The sequence below is a fragment of the Agelaius phoeniceus genome, chromosome Z (assembly GCF_051311805.1).
Source record: "Agelaius phoeniceus isolate bAgePho1 chromosome Z, bAgePho1.hap1, whole genome shotgun sequence".
In the NCBI taxonomy this organism is placed as follows: domain Eukaryota; kingdom Metazoa; phylum Chordata; class Aves; order Passeriformes; family Icteridae; genus Agelaius; species Agelaius phoeniceus.
In genome coordinates this window covers 42,536,357-42,561,458 of record NC_135303.1, presented here as the reverse complement: position 1 = coordinate 42,561,458, position 25,102 = coordinate 42,536,357, and the positions used below count along the sequence as shown (strand labels likewise).

Sequence of the window (25,102 nt, the reverse complement as noted above, 5' to 3'; positions counted from 1 at the left end):
GAATAATTATTTGTTTTCTATGTATGGACTTTCAGAACTAAAAATATTTTATTTCTCCTTCTATCAAAAGGCTGTCCTTTAGAAAAGCATTCATTTTAGAAAACCATTCATTTTATCACATGCCAAGCATTAAATCATGTCTGAGATTTAAAAAAAAATTACGTCCAAGATTTCTAATATATTTTGAGGATTGCAGGCAGAGCTTTATCTCTAGAATAACAGGCAGTAGACATCCACTGTACACCTGTAGAAACTTGAATCCTCTGTTAAAGAACAAATATCTTAATCAGTTCCACTGGTAACCTCCTGTCACATTAGATATGGACAGCCTCATCTTGAGTTTGTAAATAGACTTTTAAAGTCACGGTATACTTGTATGAGAAAAGCTGAGCATGTGTGGGTTTGCAGAGTAAGTCTTTCTTATGAAATGTTTTCCCCTCATTTTGCTGTTTCAAATATCTGTAGAAGTAGGAGTAGTTGTCTTTGACAAGTGTTTCTTCAGCTATCAGACTTCCCTCAGTAAGTCAGAGAAGGCTGCTGAAGCACTCAGTCATGGTGTTAGACATTCAACCAGGAGAGAAATACAAAACATGAAATCAGGCAGATGTAAGTTTTCATTCTTCTGATGTGTTGTTCCCTGAGTGGTTAGGTGACCTTGCTCCAGTGAACTTGCTTTTCCAAGCTTTTTTTCCCCATTTTTTTGTTCCTTCTGCCTTTTAAATCTCAAGCTAAGTGTTCCTGCCAAAGATAACACTAGTCTATGTTAACATCTTGAAAATGTTACTTAAATTACCAAGTTTTATAAAGGATTGAGCAGATAATATTATATCTGTATACCCACAGCAACTGGATGCTCCTACCAAGATTTTTCTTTTTCAATTAGATATGATTGCACATATAAAGCAGTGCTCTTACATTTCTAATTACATTTATTTTTCAGGAAAATGGTGTTTGGATGCCACCATTTTCTGATGACATCTGCAGTCCTGTGTCGTGCGGAACTCCGGAGTCTCCAGAGCATGGATTTGTGGTTGGCACTAAATACAATTTCAAAGATGTGTCTCTTTATAAATGTGACTCTGGCTATGAATTACAAGTAAGCAAGCTCAAATCTCCAACACTCTAAACTTTAAGTTCTCATTTTCAGTTCCTGAGTGATTGCTATGGACTGCCTCATTCATTTTGACACCATGGAAGCTGGGTGTCTGCTGGTTTTGTTATTGTCTGTAGACAGTTCATGCTATGTTTGGGACAGTCTTTGAATGGTTTAAGGGTATAGTTGAAGCAAATATCCTGTTCAGAGGTATATGTCCAGCAGGTATCTTGCAGTATTTGAGTTTTCTTAACTGAAGTTCTCTGCAAATGCATCATTACATATGCTTGTGATCATAAGTCACAGAAGAGTTAATTTCTCATGTACTCCCTTGACCTGGTTCCTTAGCCAGAGCTAGACTATGTTTTTTTTTCTGATTCATAGTGTCCCAATCATTATGTCTGTGTGCCAAAAGTTGTGCCTTCCAGACTTAAAGTTCCTCATAAACTCCACTGCCCTCAGTTCTATGACATTGCTAGATGGTATTAAAGTGATAGATCAAAGATATTCCATTTTGTTCAATGACAGCTTTATTCCCTGATGGAGGAGGAATCAAAGTTCTTTCCTGTCCATTGTTTTTATTACAGCTTTTATCCCCACCTGAGCTCTGAAATAGCATTGCTTTCCCAGTATCAGGATTCAGGCTACCAAGTTCAGAGCTGCCTCAGGGGTGTTTTCAAAAGCTGCAGTGAATTCAGAAATGACAGTAGGTTGCTGAGGCACAGCATGATCTCCACTGTTCCCAGGTGATGAGTGAGACATGAGGTGGTGAGATGTCTCCAGGACAGAGGCTGGCTCTAAATGCTGGTTTTGTGAGGGCCAAGCAGAGTGCAGGATTGCACTTCCTTTGTACTGTTGTAACACCAGTAACTAATTAATAACTTCGTGCATGTAAAATCACCCAGTCAGAAGTTAATTCACTCAGTCAAGTTAAAATTAGAGTTTGGAGAATGCTTAAGTAACAAAGACTTTAATTTTCATTATGTTGTCAAATAGTGCAAATATGCACTGGAGTTGAAGGTGCTAGTATTTAGACAAAAAGGTAGAGTTGCTGTTTCAAATAATTCTAGGAAGCAGTATACCAGTGTTGTTTTACAGTAATAAGCTCTTCCAAGCTTCGTAATCCAGTTTCGCCACCTAGTGTCAAACTGTGTCCCCACTATAGGAGTCCTGCTTTTTTCCTTTGGGAAGCAAAGTCCTTTTGGTGTGATGCCATACAACATGTCAAACATCTACTCTTTATCGATAGGTCTGCTTTGTAATAAAAGTACATTACAGCAAGGGACATAATTAAATATTGTCCTCCATGTCTCAGAATAAAATAAAAATTAAATCCTAGGCTTTTAGGCTGTCCATAAAACTTGTATGTAAGAAAGAAATAATGTAATTTATAGCAAATATAAAGAATGAGTGTTTGGGATGTGGTTAAATCAGCACATCATGTTTATCAAACTCAAGCCTGTATAGTTGTTGAAAAAATTGCTAGTTGAATTTCCTGTAAGTCCTGAAAGGAGAAAAATTGTCATCACAACACATTCCTAGGAACAAGAATGATAAAACTGACCAAAAAAGATGATTCTCCAGAGATATAAGCACAAGAGAACTAACTGGCCCCACAAATTTTTGATTTATAAAGGACACCCATCATTTTGCAGAAAGTTGTGCCATAAACTCTAGGAGTAGACTTTGGCTGTAGCACTTCATTTTCTCTTTGGATGGGTGGCACATGGAGAAAAAACTTCCTCACTTTTCTGGATACTAAAGATGATGGGAGAAAAGAGTTAATTAAAGCAAAGTTGTTCTTTGAGCATTTTGTCTTGTTTCACAGGGTGATGCAGAACGGACTTGCCAAGAAGACAAGCTTTGGAGTGGCAGTGTGCCAGTGTGCAGAAGTATGTTCTACCTGAATCTATCGCTTAATGTTGGTCAAGGGTGATATCACACAACAGAAATCACTAATGCTCATTTTGCTTTATAACCCATACTGTCTGCATTTACCTAAACATTTTTGGTAAGTACTGCTGGTAACAACCTGGAAGGGCAGAATTGCTGGTGTGTGCAGGTAGCAGTGTGAAGAAAATCTCTACACCTTTCTGCCTTGCTCCTCTGCAGAGAGCTTCCAGTCTGACACTTGAGGTCATGGGTTCTGCGGTTACTGAGAACCTCTGAGCACGTTAGTTGCCAGGAGTTACACATATTTAGCATCCTCCAATGTAACTCTGTGGATATCATTCTCAAAGGCACTTCACTTCTCTGAGATGTCATTGATTGCAGTGCTGAAATAGGAGTTTCTACACAAATGTTTATGTGGACTTCAGCTGTTGGCTGAAGGAGGCAACAGTTTCCTGAGGCTTCCTGCCAACACAATCGCAATCAATTTTTTACTTTTAGCATGAAGTGGAAGCACCAAGTATGATTCTGCTCTGCTACTCATGGGCAAATTCCTGGCAATGACCAGGTAACTGCTGTGTTCTTTCCCGTTTCTCAGAGTAAAACCTGTGGAGGAGCTATGGACAGAACAAGCCATATGCATTTTGTTTGATTGGAAAGTATTGCTTACATTACAGGAATATCATGTGGACCCCCAGACATGATAGAAAATGGATCTGTTCAGGGAGAGGAGTTCCTGTTTGGCAGTGAAGTTTTTTACAGCTGTGACCCTGGCTTTGAGCTACAGGGGCCAAGCAGAAGGATTTGCCACGTTGACAGAAAGTGGAGCCCTTCCGCCCCTACATGCATACGTAAGTAGCAAGCAGAGCAATGTGACGTCCAGGAAAGCTAGGGCAGGAGGAGAGTGTTTTGTCTGGCTTCCTCCCTGTCTTTCCCTCCAGCAAGGGCTGTAAGAGGAGGAGCAAGAGGAAAAGCCAGCAGTACTTCTCTGATCAGAAGCAATCTCCTTTTGGCACATTGAAATGGCATAAACATAGAGAGGGTCATGCTGAGGCCAGTAGGGTAGGAATGTGGCCTGCTGTATCTGACTTTCCTTGAATTATGGTGTGCAGAGCCTTGGACATGTTCACCCCTGCCATGCCAAAGCAAGTATATCCTGGCCACTCAGTGTGTCTGGATACCACAGCTATGCTCCCTAGGATCAAGTCTTGGGTCTCTATCAAGAAAATAACTAATTGAAGGAGCTTAGGAAGAAGGATTTATGACTTATTTCATACGGCTTATAAATAAAATGCAAATATTTATAATCCTTGCAAAAAATAATTTTCCATCTTTTCTTGCTGGTGTCATAGTCCTATGCCTTGCATTCTTCTCCCTCACCTTTGATGAATTTACTTGGTCTCCACAGTGTGGGACAGGGGTCAAGATTCTTCTTAAGTACTGCCATTGTTCTGGAGCACATTTTGAGATCATCTTCCACTGTAGGAGCACAAAGGGGACTGAAAATGCAGCCTCAGTCATGCACTGAAGAAATATTCTGGATCCTCTGTCAGTTTGAACACACCTCATATCTTATAACATCACCAAATACATTCAGACACACTTTCAGGTGTCTGCAGTATGAACCCCAGGAGAAAGCGTGGGAAAGGAATTGTATAACTCTTCTCCATGTAACAGTTCACAGCTTCTTTCCTGCTGTCTTTCTGTTAATTCAGGATGAGAACAGAGCTATCAGATGGTGTGTGACTCATAGAAGGAATAGTCTTCATTGTGTATAAAACCCAAAAGTTTTCTTCTCTCCTAGAAATTACTTGTGGGCTTCATCCTTCCATTGAAAAAGCAGAGGCCATTTCTACTGGAAGCACATACAGAAGTAATGTAACCTTTGTGTGCAGCTCTGGATACCATCTTGTTGGGCCCCAGAATATCACATGTCTTGCCAATGGGAGCTGGAGTAAGCCCTTGCCATTGTGTGAAGGTAACTGTTTGGTTTCATGTCCTGGAACATTTCAATATGGGATAAGCAATAACTCCTCCCTTATGCATGGATATTATATAATCCAGAGACTGAGTTGCTTTTGAAAAATGATTCTGTAATATGGGGTTTCTGGAGAACGTATCAGTGGCAAGAAAGAATGATTTCCATCTTTCTGCCCTATTGGCCCCAGTCTGAAGTCATAAATGTGCCCTCACTTCCCCATTTTGTTGGGGCTTTTCTCCATCACCAGAAGAAGCTTCTTTTCTAGGCTGGCTACATATCCCTCCCAGGGTTACTGAATCAATGTTCTTCATGATTTATAAATCTGTAGTGACTTTTAACATAATGTGTTATTAATTCAGGAAATGTTTGAAGTCCAGGACTAAATATCAAGCTGAATTAATAAGACCCCTTCCTTTGCAGAGACCAGATGCAAAATTCCAGTTTCCTTGCTGAATGGGAAAGCAATTTATGAAAACAATACAGTTGGCAGTACAGTAACATATCTTTGTGAGAGGGGATACAGCTTGGAAGGAGAACCAGCAGCAGAGTGCACAAGAGATGGAAGATGGAGTAATCCCTTGCCTCTCTGTAAACGTGTGTGTTTGCTTCATAATGGAAAAGTTTTTGCAGAGAAACAATAGGGGCAGTTACTGATACAAGTTAAAGCATTAATTTCTCTGAGTGTATTTTTGTGACAGTAAGAGAACAAGTTGCCTTCTGCATAGGTCCCTCTAGTTGGAAAGATGACATAAAATGGAGTTACCATAGTCAAACACTTGATATATAGTAGAAACAGGTGAGAGAATCATTTGGAGAAGGCAAAAGGGAGACTTCATTGTCATCCACAAGTGACATATTGACAGGGTGCAAAGGAAAAAGTGCCAGATTCTTCTCAGGGTTGAACAGTGGTAGAGTGAAATGCAATGCACATGAGTTGCAACAAAGCAAGCTCCAGTGAAGTTTTTGAAGAAACTTTTTGCCATCAACAGAGTCAAGCCGAGGAGAAGAAACCCAGAGAGGACATGAGATCTCATCCACAGTTACTCAAATTTAACTGAAATTTCTGATCAGGTTCCAGAGCAACTTCTAACCTAACTGGCCCTGTTTGGAGAAGAAGCTTGTACTTAATGGCTGTATAAATTCTTCTGCAATTCTGTAAAATATTGTGTTATGTACATGTGCACTGTACCCACAAACCCACAATAGCCTTTCTTGTTACTGTATGTGTCTGTAACTAATTTTAAGACCTAGTGTATTCTTAGGATGGTTAATTTAGACATTTAATTTTTGTATTGCAAAGTATTTATTCATTTTAGTATCAAGACACTGATATAAATCTCTGCTCTTTATAGAGCCAATATTTTCCACACTGGTGATGAGTTCACCAATACACCATGCAAAAATAGCCCAGCAAGCTTACAGCCAGCAATAAATAAAATTAGAGAGATTCTAAACTCCAATGAATGACACAGTAAGTCTCTAATCAAACATCTGAATTTTTGCTGCTCTTTATTGATCCAGCCCCTCCGAACATGAAGTAGGATAGGTCTGGTTCTCTTTTATAGGAAGGTTATGGTAAACAGGAAGGACAAGAGAGAATGTTTCACAGTAACAAGTAGGATATTTCTCACTTAAATCCTTAGTATGCCCTGTCCTGGCATCAGCAGAACATGATAGCAAGCCATGTGGCAGCAGTGAATTAGAATTTTTTTAATTATTATTTTATGACCCAAATCTCATCATTTCAAATCAAATTACAAATTGGGTTCACATACAACATCCATTTCTTCTCATATGTTTTGGGTTTGAAATTTGCAGAAACTATTCTAAAGTGGTCTCTCTTCTTCCATCTCTTTTTCTTCCCTTCTTTTCCCTCACACCCTTACTTTTAACAGCAAACCCTTGTCCTGTGCCTTTCATAATCCCAGAGAATGCCCTTCTGTCAGAGGTGGATTTTCATGTTGGCCAGAATGTATCCATCAGGTGCAGGGAAGGCTACCAGCTGAAAGGGCAGTCTGTGATCACCTGCAATGCTGATGAGACCTGGACTCCAGCCACAGCTAAGTGTGAAAGTAAGTACAAGACACATTGTTCCACAGGGATTGGTAGTTTCCAGAGGGCTCTAAGAAGCTCTGGAGAAGAGCTATGTTTTCTTTCTTTCTAACAGAGGTGTTCCTTTAGAAGGACTCAGAATACATCTGTGTGGGTTGGTGTTTCAACAGTATTCATCCTACTATTTACTAGGCCCTTCTGTATATGTATTCTTCATTTACCTTGTGCAAGCCCTGGAGTTGGGTTGATTGTTGGATACCCTAAATACCCTAAGAATGATTTCTATGAGATTATGGGTGATGAGACAAGAGCTGCAGAAAGAGGTGCTGCCTTTCATTTTATTTATTGATACTTACAGAAGGCAGTATCCTTTAGCAAGCATGTTGGAAAACCTTTTGACTTCTTGCAAGCAATACTATTTAGACAAATGGGATCACAGAATGGGTTGGGTTGGAAAGGACATTTAAGATCATCTAGTTCCAACCCCTCTGCCATGGGTAGGGATGCCATTCATTAAATCAGGTTGCTCAGGGTCCCATCCAGCCTGGCCTTGAACACTTACAGGTATGGGGTATCAACAGCTTCCTTGGGCAACCTGTTCCAGCACCTCATCACTGTCTGGGTAAAGAATTTCTTTCTAATATCTAAACTAAACGTACTTTCTTTCAGTTTAAAATCATTGCCTCTTGTTCTGTCTCTATCTTCTTATATAAATACTACCTCCTCTTAATAAGACCCTTTAAGGAACAGGAAAGCTGCAATGAGGTCTCCCTGAAGCCTTCTCCTGGATCCATGCTGAATAATCCCAGCTCTTTTTACCTGTCTGGTTAGGAGAAATGCTCCATCCCTCTGCCCTTCTCTGGACCCACTCTTTCTTGTCCTGAGGACCCCAGAGATGGATGCAGCACTCCAGATGGGATCTCACAAGGGCAGAATAGAGTGAGATAATCCCCTCTCTCACCCTGCTGGTCTCACTTCTTTTGATGCAGCCCAGGATACCAGTGGCTTTCAGGGCTGCATCCAAAAATGCAGCTATTGGCTCATGTCCATCCTCTCACCATGAAGAACCCCCAAGCCCTTCTCAGGGTTGCTCTCAGTGACTTCTTCTCCCAGTCTGTACTCACGTTTGGTATTGCCCTGACCTGAGTGCAGCACTTTGCACTTGGGCTTGTTGAACATCATGGGATTCTCATGAGCCCACTTCTTAAGTTTGTCCAGATCCTTGGACTCCATTGCTGATTGACCATCTGGAAGGTGTCTGTGACACCTCCCCCCACAACAGCATTAAAATCTGTGTCATGTAGGCTCTGCAGCTCACCAGCATCTGGATGGTTTCTTTTGTTTAGAGATATCTTGCGGTCCCCCAGCTCATGTAGAGAATGCTCTGATTCGTGGTAGCTTCTATCAATATGGAGACATGATCACCTATTCATGCTACAGTGGGTACATGCTGGAGGGGCCCCTGCGGAGTATTTGCTTGGAAAATGGAACATGGACAACACCACCTACCTGCAAAGGTAAGTATGTTTTACTAACAGAATGATAGCTTAACTTGCCATAAACACAGAGGTGTCATCCTGGGTGCAATAAAAATGAAAGTGAAATTTTTGCTAGTTTTAGTGCAGTCATATTTTCACTCAGGGCACTTAATTCCATGTTATTGCTTTATTTCCAATTTAAAGATTTTTTCTTTAGTCCCAGCTAGTCTTAGGGTTTCTTTTGCTACAGTGTTGTATCCCACACCTAGTATCTTTTGTCCTGACATCTTTTGCAAAAAGTGACAGAACTAGTTATCTTCCTGACAAGCTGACCTGTTTCAGATAAGCACTGCCAGTCAGTTTTTCACAGTCAAAAACTGAACACTGCAGAAACCAAAATAGATCAAATGTGTTCTTAGTCCCTCACTATGTTTAAAGTGTGGCAGCTCCTGAAATTCAATTTGCAATAAGAGGTAGATTGATATAGCTCACTAAATAATACACACTGAGCCCTCTAGAAAATCCATAGATTTAACAATATACCAGGCTTTCTACACTTGGCAGATCAGCAGGTATTTGTTATTTCTTGGTCTATTGAGCTAAAACATTCACTTTTTTAAAGCCAAGAGTTAACTCTTCCATTTAGAAGATTCAAATAAATAAAATGTTTTGAACAGAAAATGGGGGAAACAAAGAATTGAAGAGAAAATAAACTTAACAATAAAAAACATATATAAGCATATTCAAATACTAACTTAAAGCCATGGATGAGGCACAGCAAAAGAGTTCAGGGTCATAGGGCTTTGGTGGAAGAGATCTTGTCATCTGCCATTTCCATGTCAGAAGCTTGGCTTGCTCTCTGCTGCTGGGCAGCTGTGGAGCAGGGAGTTAGCTGCACCCTGAAGTCTTATTTCAAACTGTGGAACAGCCACCATGACAAATTGAGCTTTAGGTATTTTATTGAGAAAGCAGAAAACCTTACAACACAGCAGTGGCCAGTCACGAGCAGCCCCATTCCTCTTCACAAAGAAGAAGAAAAGTTCAAGGACACTCACCTGGGAGCATTGGAGTCATTATCAGAACTGCCAGGTCAGCCTCTCCTGCAAGTCTCAGCTACTCATGTCAAAATACAAGCAACATTTCTTCCTTCCTCAGAGAGCTTCTGTTTAGGTCAGAAATCATTTGGAGATAGAGGGTTCTATACTGTGCTAAGCCTGGAAAATCATGGACCCCTCATCAGTTTTTTTTATATGAATCTGACAGCAAAATATTATGAATGGTAATAGCTAAAGAAGTTGAGATACCCTTCTCTATGAAAGCAGGCACTCAATTAAATTCCTGTATCTGATAGTTACAATGTCTTGCCTAAAAATCATGGATCAGTAGAGCATTTTGAGGAAACCAGAACCAAAGAAGAGGGTTTGCAGCTCCTGAATATTTCAGGAGTAAAGTAGCTTTTCCTGAGAAACAGGTTTGTCTTGGGTTTGTGACCATGGCTTGCCACTGGCATGAACAACTACCCATCACACAGCCAAGTAGAGAAGATTTGAAGGAAAAGCAACTGAGTTACTTCAGTTGTCATGATGTATCCAAAAGTGCTGTTGGAAATTTGCACTCCCAAAGCACAAGGCTGTTTCTAAAAAGTTCGTATTTCTAAACTGTGATGGCTACAGAATTCAAGGGATCTCTGCATAATAGCTACTTTACCTAAGATAGAATTCAATAGCAAAATTATTTGGATAATATCTTTTCCAGTTGTAGCACTTTGGATTGTTCAATTGTCCTTTTAATATCACCAGCTTTACTTTTTATTCTTATTTAATATTTATTAGTTACAAAGAACTCCTTTATGCCAAGGGATGTAATTGTCTGCTAAGAAAGGTCACCAGGAGCCAAGAAGGGCTGATCTGCAAAGCACTGTCAAACATTCTGTTTGCAACACTGCAATATCTACTGGGACTGTTCAGAGGAAAAAGTATTACGCAAAATTATTTCAAAAAATGAGGTGAAGAGGTGGAGACATGATGAAGGTGGAAAACAAAGCAGAATAACCTGTGTATTAAGGGAGGGGAATAACAATTTCCCTCCTCTTTTCTAAAAGGGGACTTTAAAAGAATTAAAGATGTTTCTGAGAGAACTGTCCTGCATTTTCATGACACATGTCAAAGTGATCTTTCAAAACAGCTTTATAATTCATATGAGTGATTTTCCTAACAAAAGTCCTACAGGACCCAAGCCTTTGTGGTCTACATCAGAAACTACATGAAAGCACTCTTTGTAATGACTCATGCTGCATTTCTTGTTTATGGCTGTGTGAATTGATTATTGTGTTCTAAGCCTGCTTGAAACGTTCTGACCCAGATGAACAGGTTTGTTAATGTAAATATTATAATTAAAAAGCAGACTTCTTTGAAAGGCCTCTCACCACAGCCACACTTGCCTGAATCACCACTGGTTAGACGTTGCTGGCCAGATTCTGATCTGAGTTTCAGGGGTGAGAAGTATTAGCCTGGATCTGCTGATTGTAAATATCTGCAGGACTCATTAAGCTGCACAGATGCACACAGCTTACCTGACTCCGGGTTCTTCTTTCTGAAGTGCTCTGAAACTCTTCTCTGTTTGCCCTCTTCACATCTTGCTGACTCTGAGTGGTCCATGTGGATCTGTCAACAAGAAAGTTTGTACCCCATCAGCAAATAAGAACATTATGAGAGGGAAGCTGGGGCCTGAGGAAATTGTTCACTTGCAACCACAAGGAAGCATTTTGTAAAGCTGAAAACAGATAACAGAATTTATTTTTCCCCTTTTGACACATTTGACATGCAGCAGTGTAATGCTTTTGTGTCCTGTGTAGATAAATTTACAAGGGGATGTCAAAAGATTGATACCATAGATGTGAGATTTGCTATCATAAACTAAAGTCACAATTGATACTTTCTGTTCTCTCCCTGGCACATCAGGACTTCATTGGCTTATTTTTACAATAGACAAAAAAATAAAAAAGAGATCTCAGCTTAACTTCCAGTCCATTTTTCTAGTCTTGTCCGTTGATAAGAATAATCCTCACAGCTACAGACAAGTAGCCTTTGCTTGCCTAAATTGGTGTATAACAAGTGCACATCTAGGGATGATACGTTCTCGTTCAATTTCACAACCAGGACCTGGACAGAAACCCAGGAAAAGCCTATCTCTACAGCTGATTGCTGACTAGCAAGGAGTTGCCATCCAAAGCAATTTTTGTAACTCATGAAATATCTGCATCTTCTACATCAACAGAGAGGAAGAATATTTCAGAGACTTTATTTCGTGGGCTTTGAATTTAATGTGGGATATCATTTATACATGAATATTTTATCTCACATCCCATTATACATTCGCGTAATATTGTTTAAGTGGTGTAGATCACACAAAGCTTTAAATGGTTCTTCCATTGCAGAAAACCTGTTTGGCACACTATTCTGCTTTAGTCAACACCCAGAGACAAGCTGTCTATATAGTAATAGATATTTTTACAACAAAAATTTTCAAAATCACTGTTAAAATATTGTAAATTATGTTAATCTTTCAGAGATCTCTTCCCATTCTCATTATCAGCTGACACTTCATGGGAAGGCTCTTGAGACTGAAAAATTACATGGCAGAGCCTTGGCCTCATTTCAACAGACTCCAAGCTGTATCTTGCATTTTGGCATGGCTTAGCTCCAGGAGTGACTCAAGTTTGTCTCCCTGAGGGAAAGATTTGCATTCTTTCCAATGAGGATTTCAGGTCTGAACAGTGTTTCAGTGTGCCAATCCACTGTTTGTATTGAATGCTAACAAACACTCAAAGCTTAAATGCATATTTTGCTCACCTAATAACAAATTAACAATAGCAGTTCAGATGCAATTAGGAGTTCAGATTGAGTTTCCTGAGATTACTGTCAGTCTTATTACTTATTTGTTCTGTCATATTGTCTTGAAGTTGCAATTTTTCATTTTCTCTGTATAGTGTCTACACCAACATGAGAAAGATCGTGCTTCCTCCAACAATCTTTAAGTATAACATGTTTGTGCATAGCTTTCACCTGGTTTTCTAAAGTAGACCTGGTTTCCCTGGATGTGTATGACAAGAGATGGTACGGTGTCATAGAAGTGACAAAGAAGTCCAAAGTCTGTCCAGCCCAGGCACCACATTGGCCCAGCATGACAGACTCCACTCCAAATTCCTCACTTTCATGGTCAGGGGCATATTAATGGGAATGGAAGCTGAGGAGCCCCAGTCAGTGTGAATGCTTGGTGAGGTTTGTAGTCATACTTTGAGTTCCAGAGGTGAACACTTACAGTGCCACTGCTGCACCCTTTTTGGTCACTTCTCATTATGGTGGATGATAGTACAGTAAAAATTGCCTGTTCTATCACACAGTTAATCTTACTTTAGACAGTTTATGCCAGATGGCATTATCTTGGTGTTTAATACCAAGGTTAGAAGAAAGCTTGATTCTATTCCAGAGTCAATGTAGAAGGCCTGGGTGAAGGGGTGAGGAGGGTAATAGGTTTTTATGGTGTATTGTGTGGGTATTTTAATTTTCTATTACAAAAGTTAGTGGGAAAATCAGACAACGAATAGTGTCAGCCTTGAAACACTATCCAAATAATTTATTCAACTATAAATATGTCTACATTTTCATTCTTTCTGTGGACAATCTTTTGATTATCTTAATGATTCCACACTCTTGCTTACAGTACCTAATCAAACACATAGAGCCAGAAGATGATGTAGCCCTGGAAATCAAAATCAGGCAATGTTTCTGAACTTCACTGCATTTGTTTGTTCTGCTCTAAGCTTTACTCTGCAAAGGTCTGTGCAAGTTACTGCTGAGTTACTAGGCTTCTAATTCAGTGTCCAGAGTTTGTAATGAAATCGCGGTGTTTCCAGCTGTCTGCCGCTTCCCGTGCCAGAACGGCGGCGTCTGCGAGCGACCCAATGCCTGCTCCTGTCCCGATGGCTGGATGGGCCGTCTCTGCGAAGAGCGTATGTATGCCATCCCTAACTGTAATCCTAAGGGTGTTATTGGTAAGACAGATGAATTTACTGCAGTGAACCAGAAGAGGGATAAGAGATAAAACCATAAAAATCATTAATATATTCTGCTTGACAAATGTAAGGGAACAGAAAGGTATATACTTGGCTTGTTTCTAGAAAAATAGCTGTTCCCCTACATCTTCAAAGCAAAATAAGCACTTTTTAAATTGATGTGATTTTGTTTCTCAGTGCTCTTTCACCGTGGTTGAAGAACACCTTGTTTCAGTTCTCCAAAGTCTGTTTCTAATAGCAATACCTGATAGTAGTTTTGGGGAATGAACAGTGATTAGAACAGAAGAGATGTGAATGTTCTGCTGGTGGCTGCATTAGTTTCTTGGCTTCCATTTTTATCAGTCTGTGGTTATGAACCTCATCAGTTCATGTTCAAATAATGTAATGTGTCACATTTTCCAGGCTGTCCCTCCTGACCTGTATACTTGCCCCTCACAAGTTCTAGACTGGTTTTTCCTGTCATGGATTTCCAAATTATTAGAGAACTGGATCTGTTGTCGCTGAAAAGAGCCAAATCTGACTCTCAAATCAGATTCCCTGGATGACATTGGGATGCCAGTTTGATCCATGTTTCTCTTCATGGTGGTCTTAGCACAAGGAATTTGGGAGATTTAACCCTTTCAGCCTTTCAGCCTGGCATAGCTGCTGCATGAGGAACCTTATTACTGTACATATAGTAAGGCATAGGCCTATGTGGAGAGAAAAGGAAGTGCCTTTATTTAGTATTTAGTATTCAGTATGGCCCTGATGTAAGGTTTTAGCATGTCTGAGATCTACAGCAGGGGTGGTGTCACAGTCCCCAAATCTGAGTCACTGCCCCTGACTCTGAATATACATGGAAACCTACAAAAATTGTTCACATTCTCATCTAGTTCTTGGAAAAGAATATGGTTCAAGTATTTAAGATGTATCATATGTTAAAATGGTCCTCTGAATCTCTGCAGCTTTCAGGTCTTCTCTGTGACAGTATCAGTTGCATATGGCAGAAATTAGTAGTAGATACAGAATGAGAACAAGAAGTTCAGCAAGTTTTGTCTTTTTGCATTTATGGAAACTCCAGCTATGTTGTATATTCACACAGCTCCTCTTTTTCTGTACCTGTGCCTGGCAGTATCACCACAGCCATTTGTGCAACTGAGTCCTGTAAGTCTCACAGTCTCAGCAGAAGAGGCTTGCACACTGTGTCTGAAAAAACTGTGTTTGGTATCCCACAATTGCATTTATTAGTTTCATCAGTAATGACACTTGAAGCATTCTCCAGAACTAGACATTTCATTTATGATCCCAGCCGTTTCAGTCATCATCCAGTTCAGACTGGCAACTGACCAGGCAGGTCACACTTCATGAAGGTACAGGCACTAGGGGTTTTTTTTGTTTTGGTTCATTTGTTTTGTTTTGTTTTGTTTTGTTTTACTTTAGTATAGATAGTTAGAAAAGAGAAAATTCCCACAATTGGTCAGTACAACACCAATTTTGCATTGCTTGTCAAACAAGGTGCAGCAGTGAAGAGAAAAACAGGTTTAGTCCTTGAAGTTGAGGGCCTGTTCTGGAAGCCCAAGGAATTTTTGAGTGCTAGCACTGAGCACTGACTTGTCAGTATCAGGCCACAGTGAGCACACTGAGAGAATTTAGTCACCCTGTAGTTCACAGTACATTTCACAAAAAAGATAGGATTCATCTTCTTGAGAGAGTGCTGACCATTCTAAAAAACTTGCATGGTACTACAAGTTTAATGATTTAGAAAAGTATTTCCTGGTGATACAGGTTAGTCCTGCGTCACCAGGAAATACTGTGCTGTGCAGCAGAAGAAGAGGAAGAACCCCTACCTCAGTCTTACGCAGCCCCCATCCACCCTCCCAGTATTAAACTCTACTGGAAATGCCTCTTGAGGGTCCAAATTTGAGACCCAGCTCAACTTTTGCTCTTCTTAGAGCAGGTACGCTCAAGTATTTTGTTCACTTAGCATAGTGGAGATGATAGTTTTGTGAAGATACTTAAAGCATGAACACCTGGGAATTTTGCAGATCTGCTCACAGGAGCAGCATAGCTCGATTGCTTCCCTGTCCAGAGGCCATCCGCTGCTTGGTATGTGCTTTGTTTCTTCCCCAGAGCTTCCAGCCCTAGCCTTTTTCACCCAAAATGCCTTGTATCCAAGCTGCTTTTCCCAAGGGGCATATAGTTTCACCTGTCTCAACATGTTTTTATTGGCCTAGACAAAGTGCTTTTCTATGGGCAGGGAACAGATTAACTTGTTTTGGATGCTACATCTTCAAGCCCAGAGAATTCACGAACAATCCAGTTTTTTGTGATTAAAGCATGAACTGGTTTGTTAGCACCATCACAGAAGTGGCCAATATCTGTGGATATTACATGTGAGATACAAACAACCCTGGCTTATTTCCCATGAACACAGAGCCTACAAGCACCTGAAGGACTCCAGCAATTGCTCCAGCCTATCCATTTCTTTGCCACTACTCTTTGTCAAATCTGTCTGTCATGCCAGTTGTAGGAGCTGCTCATGCCTGGTCTTGCTCAGCTCTGCTGATACTCCATGCAAACACTTCAAGGGGCAGTAGAGTTTCTAGTTAAACATAAGTTTGTCTCCTGCACACTCTATTCTTTGCTTTCATGGGAGATAATTATTTTCTCTGGTTCTCTTCTCCTTAGCAATATGCATTCTGCCATGTCTCAACGGAGGTCGCTGTGTGGCCCCTTACCAATGTGACTGCCCCCTCGGATGGACTGGATCACGCTGCCATATGGGTAAAACTTCTCACCTGCCTTTTTTCTCACTTTTTGGGACTCTGCTAGCAATACCTAGTGCAGTTCTCTAGGGCTCATAAAATTCCTGAGCTTGTCACAGGAAAACCCAGGCCTATAATAAGGTTCCTGGAAGATTTGCTGTTCCCAGCTGTAAACTACCTTCAGACTAGTCCTCCCTTATGAGTCTTTAAAAGTACCAGAAAAGCTTGCTCTCAAAAAGGACAGACAGTATTCACAAAAGTACTCTCTGCAAAAAGCAGTGCAAAGGAGAAAGGGTTTCCAAGGAGAAGAATAAAACTATTTTTCTCAATTCCAGGGGCATGATTTTCATTTTCATCTTCAGGAAATGCAGGTCACCATTAAATTCACAAACAAGCTGCAGGTATTACAGAGATTTTTCACCACATAGCTGTCTGGTTTGGTGGATGCCCACTGATTGCCTGGGTACTGAATCAGGACAGAGAGCACACCAAAGCAAGGATTTAAGGGTGATTGAGTTCAATAGATACATTGTACCCAGGTAACTTGCATTAGGTATCATCTAAGTTCTTTGAGCAAATTCAATGTGCACTTCTTTTTGCTAGATCTCTTACTTGCATCTAACCAAAGGTGAAGGTCATGGAGCACACAAAAATAGTGAGAGGTAGGAGGGGAGTGATTCTAGTGTCCAGGTTTGTGGCCTAACCAGTCCATTTGTGTGAGATGAGGTTGGCTGTATTTACGGAAAATATTTGAATCTGAGTTTAGAATATGGGATTTCATATGAAGACTGAACAAACACCAGATTTTGAAAGACTTTTCCCTGTGAAAAGACAATAAAACTCAGCAATTGGCTGATTACTGAAACATCTTTCAATCATTGTTAAATCTTAAACATTTACAAATATTAGCTATTTTTAAACATTTATTTCAGTTTCTTCACTGTATTTTTATTGTCCAGGTGTACCTTAACTGATTTTTAACAGGAGCTTAACATGAAAGCCCAGTTTTGTCTTCCTGCAAGACCTTGAAGTAGCTGATGGGACGAGCTGGGAAGTAATTCATGCCTCTGTTAATGAATGTTCATAGTATTTGTTTAACTGATAAGAATAGTGAATCTGGGAGATAAGCTGTGCAATACACTGCAAACCAAATCCTTCTGCAGAAAATTGAAATATCAGCGAGAACATTTTCACTCTGAACTATTGTATTTTGAAGGGACTCTTGCCTAACGCATAATGCATAATTTCCTCTCATATTTCACAAGCTTTGCAGCTATAATAGGTGCTTGAGGAGGATTGAAGGCTTCTTGGCTTTTTGGCCAGCCATTCAAATCTGTACAGGCTTGACTTGCTTTTCAGTAGCTAAAGGGAAAATTATAGTGAACAACTGCATCTGCATCATAAACACTGCTTATGAAGTTTTTTAATCATTTGTTGTTTCAGCTACTGATATTGACATTTTGCTGTGATAGAGAAATACTTCAGTGACAGCTAAAGATGTTTTGGTCATATGCTTCATTCCAAAATCAGAAGTAATTTTCAACATTATGCACTTGGTGCACTTAATTGTATATGGATGGTCTATCACAGTAGCCTCCTGCCATTTTTTGTTCTTGTTTGGCCCAGAGGAACTGGAGTAGGTTTTTTGCATTCCTGTGACTACTCATTTCCATTTCTTGTAATTCCATAATAATCAGTGCTCCCTGATGCATATTCCTTGCAAAAATATTACCCAGATTTTTCCTCACTGGTATCTTTAGGTCTGTCCTCTACATATGGCATTATCTGCTTTAAAGTATTCACATCTTTCCTGCAATATAAATGTTTGTGTTTGAAGGACCTCATTAAGTGTATATCTAAATTGGTTCTATAAACTGTGTGGTTCTTTACCTTTCAATCTCAAAAATGATAGGAAGACTTGAAACTTTGACTTGTGTTTGGTTACGTGATACCCTTGGGTTAGACTGTGACACAAAAGCATGTTCAGCCAGGCTCAGCATGACCTGTAAGGCAGACAAGGGTGTTTTCTCTAATGCCCTGTTGCAACTAGTCTCACCTCTTAGGGCTATCCAGTGTCTTTCAGGATCTTACTGTCATTCTCTGCTTCCTTTCCTTGTCTCCGTGCAGGTGCCATTCCATGAAGTCTTACTCCTTGCTGCTATTGATCTGCACATGGCTTTCTGACCTCCAGCTTCTTCTGCTTTTGCTGTCTCTTTCTATACTTTTTTCCCATGTCTGGTGTCTGCTTGTCCTGGCTAGTATTAAGCTGTCACATACCTTAAAAAAAAAAAATCTAGTTTATTCCTGTTCTCCTGTTCATCTCATGATTCTTCTAATTCTTGCTCCTACTTCTGCTTGCATTCCTTTGTTGTCTTAATTGGAATCAAAGAACAACAGAATTTTTAAGGCAATGTGAAATTACACACTGGCTGTTTCAGGCAGCTTATACAATGCATCAGACAGCAAAAGTAGTAGAAGGAGTCAAATCACACTTAGCAGATGTATGCTTCTCAGGCTGCCCTTTCCATTCTTAAGAGAATAAGGCAGGATGGATTTTCAGTGTCCTGCTACTATTCCACAACAAATCACCTTGTTGTGGATGTGTTCATTAATGCAAATTTGTGTGTGTTTGTGTGCAGCTGTTTGCCAGTTGCCCTGCTTAAATGGTGGGAGGTGCGTACGACCAAACCGGTGCTACTGTCCCTCTTCCTGGACTGGACCTGACTGCTCTAGGTAAGTGTCACTGAGCACTGTCCCAGGGCTAGACTGAATCACACCCTACTGAACTCTAAACCTGAGGAATGAGGAAATAATTTTAACATTTTGAGCATCTCTAGATCCTGTAAATCAGTAACCTTTAGATGCCTCAAGTTTCATGGGCAATATGTAAAGACCTTAGAAGGTACTCTGCAAAATGATTGCCAAACTTGTAGAAAACTCTGAAAATTCTATCTTTACATGTAATCAGAGAGGCAAACCCACAATGTTTAGACTGATTTTTTCATTATGTAAATGGAGGTGGGGTTTTGACATGTAATACAGAATGTTCTTTGGGAAATTTTGGTGGCTTACTCTTTACTAATGTTCATTTTGAACTGTATAAGCCTTAGCTAGATCCATGTTTAAGACTGGGGTTATGCAATGTTTGTCATAAATAATAAGTCTTACACCCAGCATTGAGTGATGTAAACATTTAAAGAGTGCAACAAGGTGCCTCTGAGGCAAGTCCAAGTTCAAATCTCCTGGCAGCTCTAGGGCCATGATAGCAAAAAATGTATATATCTCAACTCACACAGGCTCTTGCTGAACACAGTGGTCATTATCCTGGAGAGCTAAATAAGAACCAGATGAATATTAATATTTTTCTGCAGGGAGCAGATGAAGCCTGTGACATTGTAATTTTTTCTGTTCTTCTTTCTGGGCAGATAGTGACAGACATTTCTTCCTATCCCTCTGATAGACAGTTTATCTTAAAACTATAGAAGAGATGCTTAACTGAGAAATGACATTGTCCAAAACAAATAGTGTTCAATTGTCAGCTGTGATTATATGTGCCTTTGTGAAGCAACTTAAATGTATTGCCAACAAACAGTATCTTTCAGCTTTAGAAAGGTATGCATCTGAAGTCTGGTAGTATATCCATTTAGGACATGAAGTAGAGAAGCCCAAATCCAGCAGGCATAATAGCCAAAAATAGTGGAGTTTATCTCATTATAAAAGTTTCAGGCTATTCCCAAACTGGACTATCCTTGGCTTCTTTTGTTGGGTTTTTTGTCCAAGTCCATAGCTCTGTGCAGCAGAGCACGGAAGGTGGGTCATTAGCCCTGCAGGATTGGGATCTAGCAGCTTGTCCCTTCCAGAGAGGACATGTGTTTGAGAGGACATTTCCCAAACATAGCTGGATGGGTGAAGTGAAGACAGAAACGAGCTCTGAGATCTGTTTCACATTTTGTTATGTTTTGGCCTCAGTTACTTGTGGCTCTTTGTGGGATATGATACCTGGGAATTCTAAAACAATACAGGCAAATAACATGATACCAGAGATTCCCTGCTGCAGTTAACAAGATGTGGATTTATAAGGGGAAGCTGAAAGGTCCCAAAGTTTTTATCAGCATGCAGAATAAGACTAGTTCCAAACTTCTCTGTGATAAACCATGACTTAAATTAAATGTCAGATATTTCTATTTCCCATGGCCACTCTCTCCACCTCTTTGAGCCGTGGCATTCTAATCTGTGGTATGCTTTCAGACACCATCCTCTTGTGCCTCAGTGTTGATCATTTGATATGTTCAGCACACCACTGATTTTATTTTGTTTTTGATGCAGGAAACGGAAGGCTGGATTCTATCCCTTTTAACATCAGAGCAGTAATTCTACATTCAGATATCTTTCTTCAGCCTAGGCACCAAGGCTTGGATTCTAATGCATTGTAAATCAAATCCATTGTTTCCCTTCCCTCACCCCTCCCCAGCTCCCTTGTTTTGTATTTTATTTTGTGATACATCTTTCAATTTTTAAAGAAATCCTCTGTATTTTTCATTTATAAAAGTATTATCAAATATATGCTGCTACACAGGTGTCATACACACATACACATACAAATGTAAAGATTCCTACAATCCATTGAGGAAGTGCTTGTTTAAGGTGAAGTCCCTCCCATTTCTTACATTAATTAAGCTAATTAAACTGTACTATACTGTCAGTCATGATTAAACAGAATATGGCAACTCTGCTTACGAGCTGTCAAAGCATACTACTGTCCAGCAACTCAACAGTAAAGTGTGTTACACAAGGCTGAATGAGCCTCTAAACTCTGCCTTGGAACTTCAGCTGATAAAAATTATAACTGCATGTGATAAGGTCTGTGTTGTAACCACAGTTTCTGGTGAGCATAAGAAGAAGATTCTGTAGTGTAGTTTATGTGACATTAACTTCATTGGAGAGTGACTTAATGGGAGGCATCAGCATGAGTTTTATGTGAGATTTCTTAGTAAAAGAGATGAGGGAACATCATCTCGTTCAGAGAAGAATGGATTAAGTCTAGCCAACAAGAGCCTTTGAAGCTTTCTGACCTACAGGCTGTTCAGGTGTAGCTCTAAGCTGAATAATCCAGGATCCAGCAGTAGGAAGCAGATGGATCTCTGAAACTTGCACCTTCCATTTGCCATGGGATTCACAACCTGCCTGTAACCACCATCCCTTTCCTATATAAATGAAGTACATCTCTTCATAGATATCTGCTAGGTGAATGTTTTTGATATCTTAGGATTGGGTCCCAATATCTGACTGCCCCTGAGATGGAGAGAGAAGGCACCAGCTAGGTTTATGAGTGAAAGTTTGCTATTGCGTGCAAAAATGTTGTGGTTTTGTTATGCAGAATCCTCAAAAATTGGAAGAGGCCTCTCTTGAATACACACAGGCAGAAATGCTCAGTTGACTGAAAAATACTGAGAGCATACATGTTATCAGATTTCTCATTCTCAGACTGGTGATCCCACTGTGTCTGAGGAAAACACACATGAATTCCACCATTAAGTCATGCTCTGATGAATTGAAATGTTAAAATTTATGATTAAGTAGAGTGGTGGAATTACAAGACAGAAATCTCATGCATTGCATCTTTCAAAGTCACATGTTTGGTAACTGTTATCAGTTAGCAAAAAGTCTGATCTATGAAAAAAGGTCTTAGAGTCAGAATGAGAGTCATTGATCAGAAGCTCCATTTTTCCCAATAATAACAGAAAAGTTTAATTTGCAGTTATCATTGGGAAAGAAAAAGAGAAATAAATTTTACCTTCTGTAGCTTCCTATTCCTGCTTAGTTACCCTCCAGATTAAGAGTCTGCACAACTGCCCCACCCCACTTTATGGATGTACCTTCCTTTTATGCATGAACCCTGATACAGGAAAGTGATAGGACACCAAAACAAGCTCACAGTTACAGTAACAGGGCTCTAGTAAATACTGACGCATAACTGATGGCTGTTAGCCCAAAACCAGAAAAGAAGAAGAAAGAAACAAGCGAAGTTGTCAGCCATTAGGAGCTTTCAGCCAATAAAAAGAAAAACATATAGTAAAGAATAGGAGTCATTAGGGGATCAAATTAATGTGAATGTAGATTCCTTCCCAGTGGGAGCTGCAACCAGCTGAAGAGTTGTGGTTTTAGCTCCCACAACCTTCTTTTTCTAATGAAGTCTGCTAGCACGTAGCAAAATCTTCTGTCTCCCAGCTCCACAGCCATCGACGTTTACAGCTTTGACTGAAGTTAGTGTTCAGTAAGTAATGTCCACATTTCAGCACTCAGTCACCACCATTTGTAGGCACTTTGTTCCTTGACTTCCTTGCTGCCTTAACAGCAAATGAAGGAAAGCTGCAGTGAGCAACACAGGACTTCTCAAGGGAAAAAGTGGATAGATGAGAAAAGTAGATCTTTATTTATATGTCATTCTCGTGGTTTTGTCTCTTTTCCAGTGTGCTTCTCTGGTGTGTCCTCTTACTCTGTCCTGGTCTTGTCCAGAGCAGAACAGCAGTGGCAAGGAGAGTGCTTAGATCTGGCAGGACATTGCTGGACAGTTTAGGGCTGGAGAACAGCTTTTAGCACCCCAGCTTCACACTAGTGACTTGTACATGGAGTCCTGGGATCAACCCAGTCAACATGTGTTGTAAGGAGATAGGGCGTTAGGACAGAATAGCTGAAACTAGAGGCTGTCATATTAGTGCTATTGATGATGTTTTGATACTTGCTGGAATATTTTCCCCACCCTACCCAGTACTGTATTGTCATTTATGTCACTGCTTGTTGTGTGTTTTAAACGACTTCCATGTGATGCACTTTACACTGTAAATAAAGTTGCACCCTGTTTAGTACCTGTATAGAGGCAACATTGTATTCTTTTTGTAAACCCTCACAACAATTATATTAAGCTATTAATCTTTAGGATCTGATGGCAAAGACTACAAAAATAGACCTCCACTTAAGCAAAAAGACAAAGCAATTGCCAGCAAACTTAAGAGGTTGTAATGGATTAGTCCACATTTGGATTTGCAGATAAAAATGCAGTTAGCACCTCATTTTTCAAATCCTTTGTTCTGCTAGGGCAGACCTGTAAAGGCCAAATTTACCACTGGCATGAAGAGACAGATTAAAACCTGCTTCACTCACTACTGAAGGAGATACAATTTGTTTTATTCGGCACCAGTACTGGAATTTTTAAAGGTATGGAAATGCCCATATTCCTGGACAAATGAGGTAAAGAATCACTGGAACAGGAAGAAAATTTTTTAACTCAAACACCACTCCTCTGAACAAGTAGCATATATGACATAACAGGCAAAAGATTTGGAATGTGAAGTTTTTGGAGATATTGTTGTAAACCTGACAATGTTTGGATACACAGGCATAAGTGGAGACTTCGAAGTGCAAAATGTGGTCAATGTTTGAAAGCCTTCCCCTGAACCTCCCCAGCTCAAAAGGTGGTGTGAGGTAACTGATAGTGTTGTTAATGAAGCCCTGAAATTTAATGTGTATCTTATGAAAATATAGAAATTTGTAGTACTTGAAATATGGGTAAAAATCCTGAGTGGGAAGAGCTGGGATGCCTGTGCACATGGGCTTAGATCCTGTGCATGCTCTGGAAACACTGAGAACTGCCTTAGTTAAAGAGACATGTGGTAAGAACAAGCTCCTTCCCTGCCCCTGTTCTCTTTGTTGCGACCATTGAACAAGCTAAAACTCTTAAAGGAGTCTACTGACACCTATGTCTCGCTGCTTGGAAGTACACTGGGAAATGTTTGTGTTGACAAACATTTTGGGGGGGTTCTGAACAGGGTTAGTGTGTGCCAGCACTTGTTAACATGAGGAGTCACCCTTACACTTTAACTGTCTGACCAGAGATCTCTTTTGTATCTCAGAGCAGGAACAGTTTGTGCACCCCTGAAATGTCTTAGAGCAGTTTGGATCCTTACTGCAGAAAGGATCCCTGCTGCTTTTACTGCACTGCAGATTCTTTTCTGGGAGAACACACCCTGACCATACATTACCACCACCAAGAGACAGGAATTGCAGTCCCCAGAGGCAAGCCAGATGGAATATACAGTATCATTATTGGTCTGTTTCTCTAAGGTTATTTCTATTCATGCACATGAGGCAGAGCACTTCTTCACATATCCATCCCATTTACAGAGAGCTCCTCTCCCAGGAGCAGGGCTGCACTTCCATTATCCTTGCTTTCTAGACTGACATGTTGCTATTGCCTGCCAATGTCAAGCTCTGCAGGCTTGCCACCTCTCCCTGCTGAGCTTGGAGCACTACAAAAGCTGGTGCTCTTCACAAGCTGATGGACATGGTTCTTCAGCGTAGGCTCTTCCTTCATGCCAGATGTCCCTCCTGTAGATGGACCAGCGTGACCACATACTTCTTTGTGCTGTTAGAAGTATCATGCATGGCCTGGTGAAGAGGGTACTTGAGTTTCTCCCAGCCAGTGGCAGACTGTGCCACCACAAGAAAGTCACTTCAAATCTTCCTATTTTATGTATGGGTCAGATGAGCCCCACCTTCTCCCCTAAGGTGCTGCAGTTTTAAAACAACAGATGAGATTTAAGCATCATTATCATCTTTACTAATGATAGCCCTTCTGCAGATGTCATCTGCACACCTCATTGCTAGCTCAGTGGACCAGCACTAACCTTAATCTTTTCAGTCTACTATCTTTGCTGAATGTAAATCTTCCTCCTTCAAATTTTCATTTGCAACCAACATCTGCTGAACAGATTGTCCTGAAAACTCAAGTTC

The 25,102-nt window shown here is 40.3% G+C and overlaps 1 protein-coding gene across 1 annotated transcript in view; it reads left to right on the top strand.

Annotated features, from left to right (window-relative positions):
• SVEP1 (sushi, von Willebrand factor type A, EGF and pentraxin domain containing 1) overlaps nucleotides 1-23,178 on the top strand; it is a 115,484-nt gene extending 92,306 nt beyond the window's left edge. Inside the window, exons 40-50 of the mRNA XM_054651726.2 lie at nucleotides 941-1,096; nucleotides 2,922-2,985; nucleotides 3,661-3,834; nucleotides 4,788-4,961; nucleotides 5,385-5,558; nucleotides 6,860-7,036; nucleotides 8,363-8,533; nucleotides 13,410-13,505; nucleotides 16,236-16,331; nucleotides 18,952-19,045; nucleotides 20,639-23,178. Coding sequence (XP_054507701.2) covers nucleotides 941-1,096; nucleotides 2,922-2,985; nucleotides 3,661-3,834; nucleotides 4,788-4,961; nucleotides 5,385-5,558; nucleotides 6,860-7,036; nucleotides 8,363-8,533; nucleotides 13,410-13,505; nucleotides 16,236-16,331; nucleotides 18,952-19,045; nucleotides 20,639-20,669 — 1,407 coding nt within the window. The 3' untranslated portion in view covers nucleotides 20,670-23,178. The remainder of the gene's footprint in view (nucleotides 1-940; nucleotides 1,097-2,921; nucleotides 2,986-3,660; nucleotides 3,835-4,787; nucleotides 4,962-5,384; nucleotides 5,559-6,859; nucleotides 7,037-8,362; nucleotides 8,534-13,409; nucleotides 13,506-16,235; nucleotides 16,332-18,951; nucleotides 19,046-20,638) is intronic.
• The last annotated feature ends 1,924 nt before the right edge of the window (nucleotides 23,179-25,102 follow it).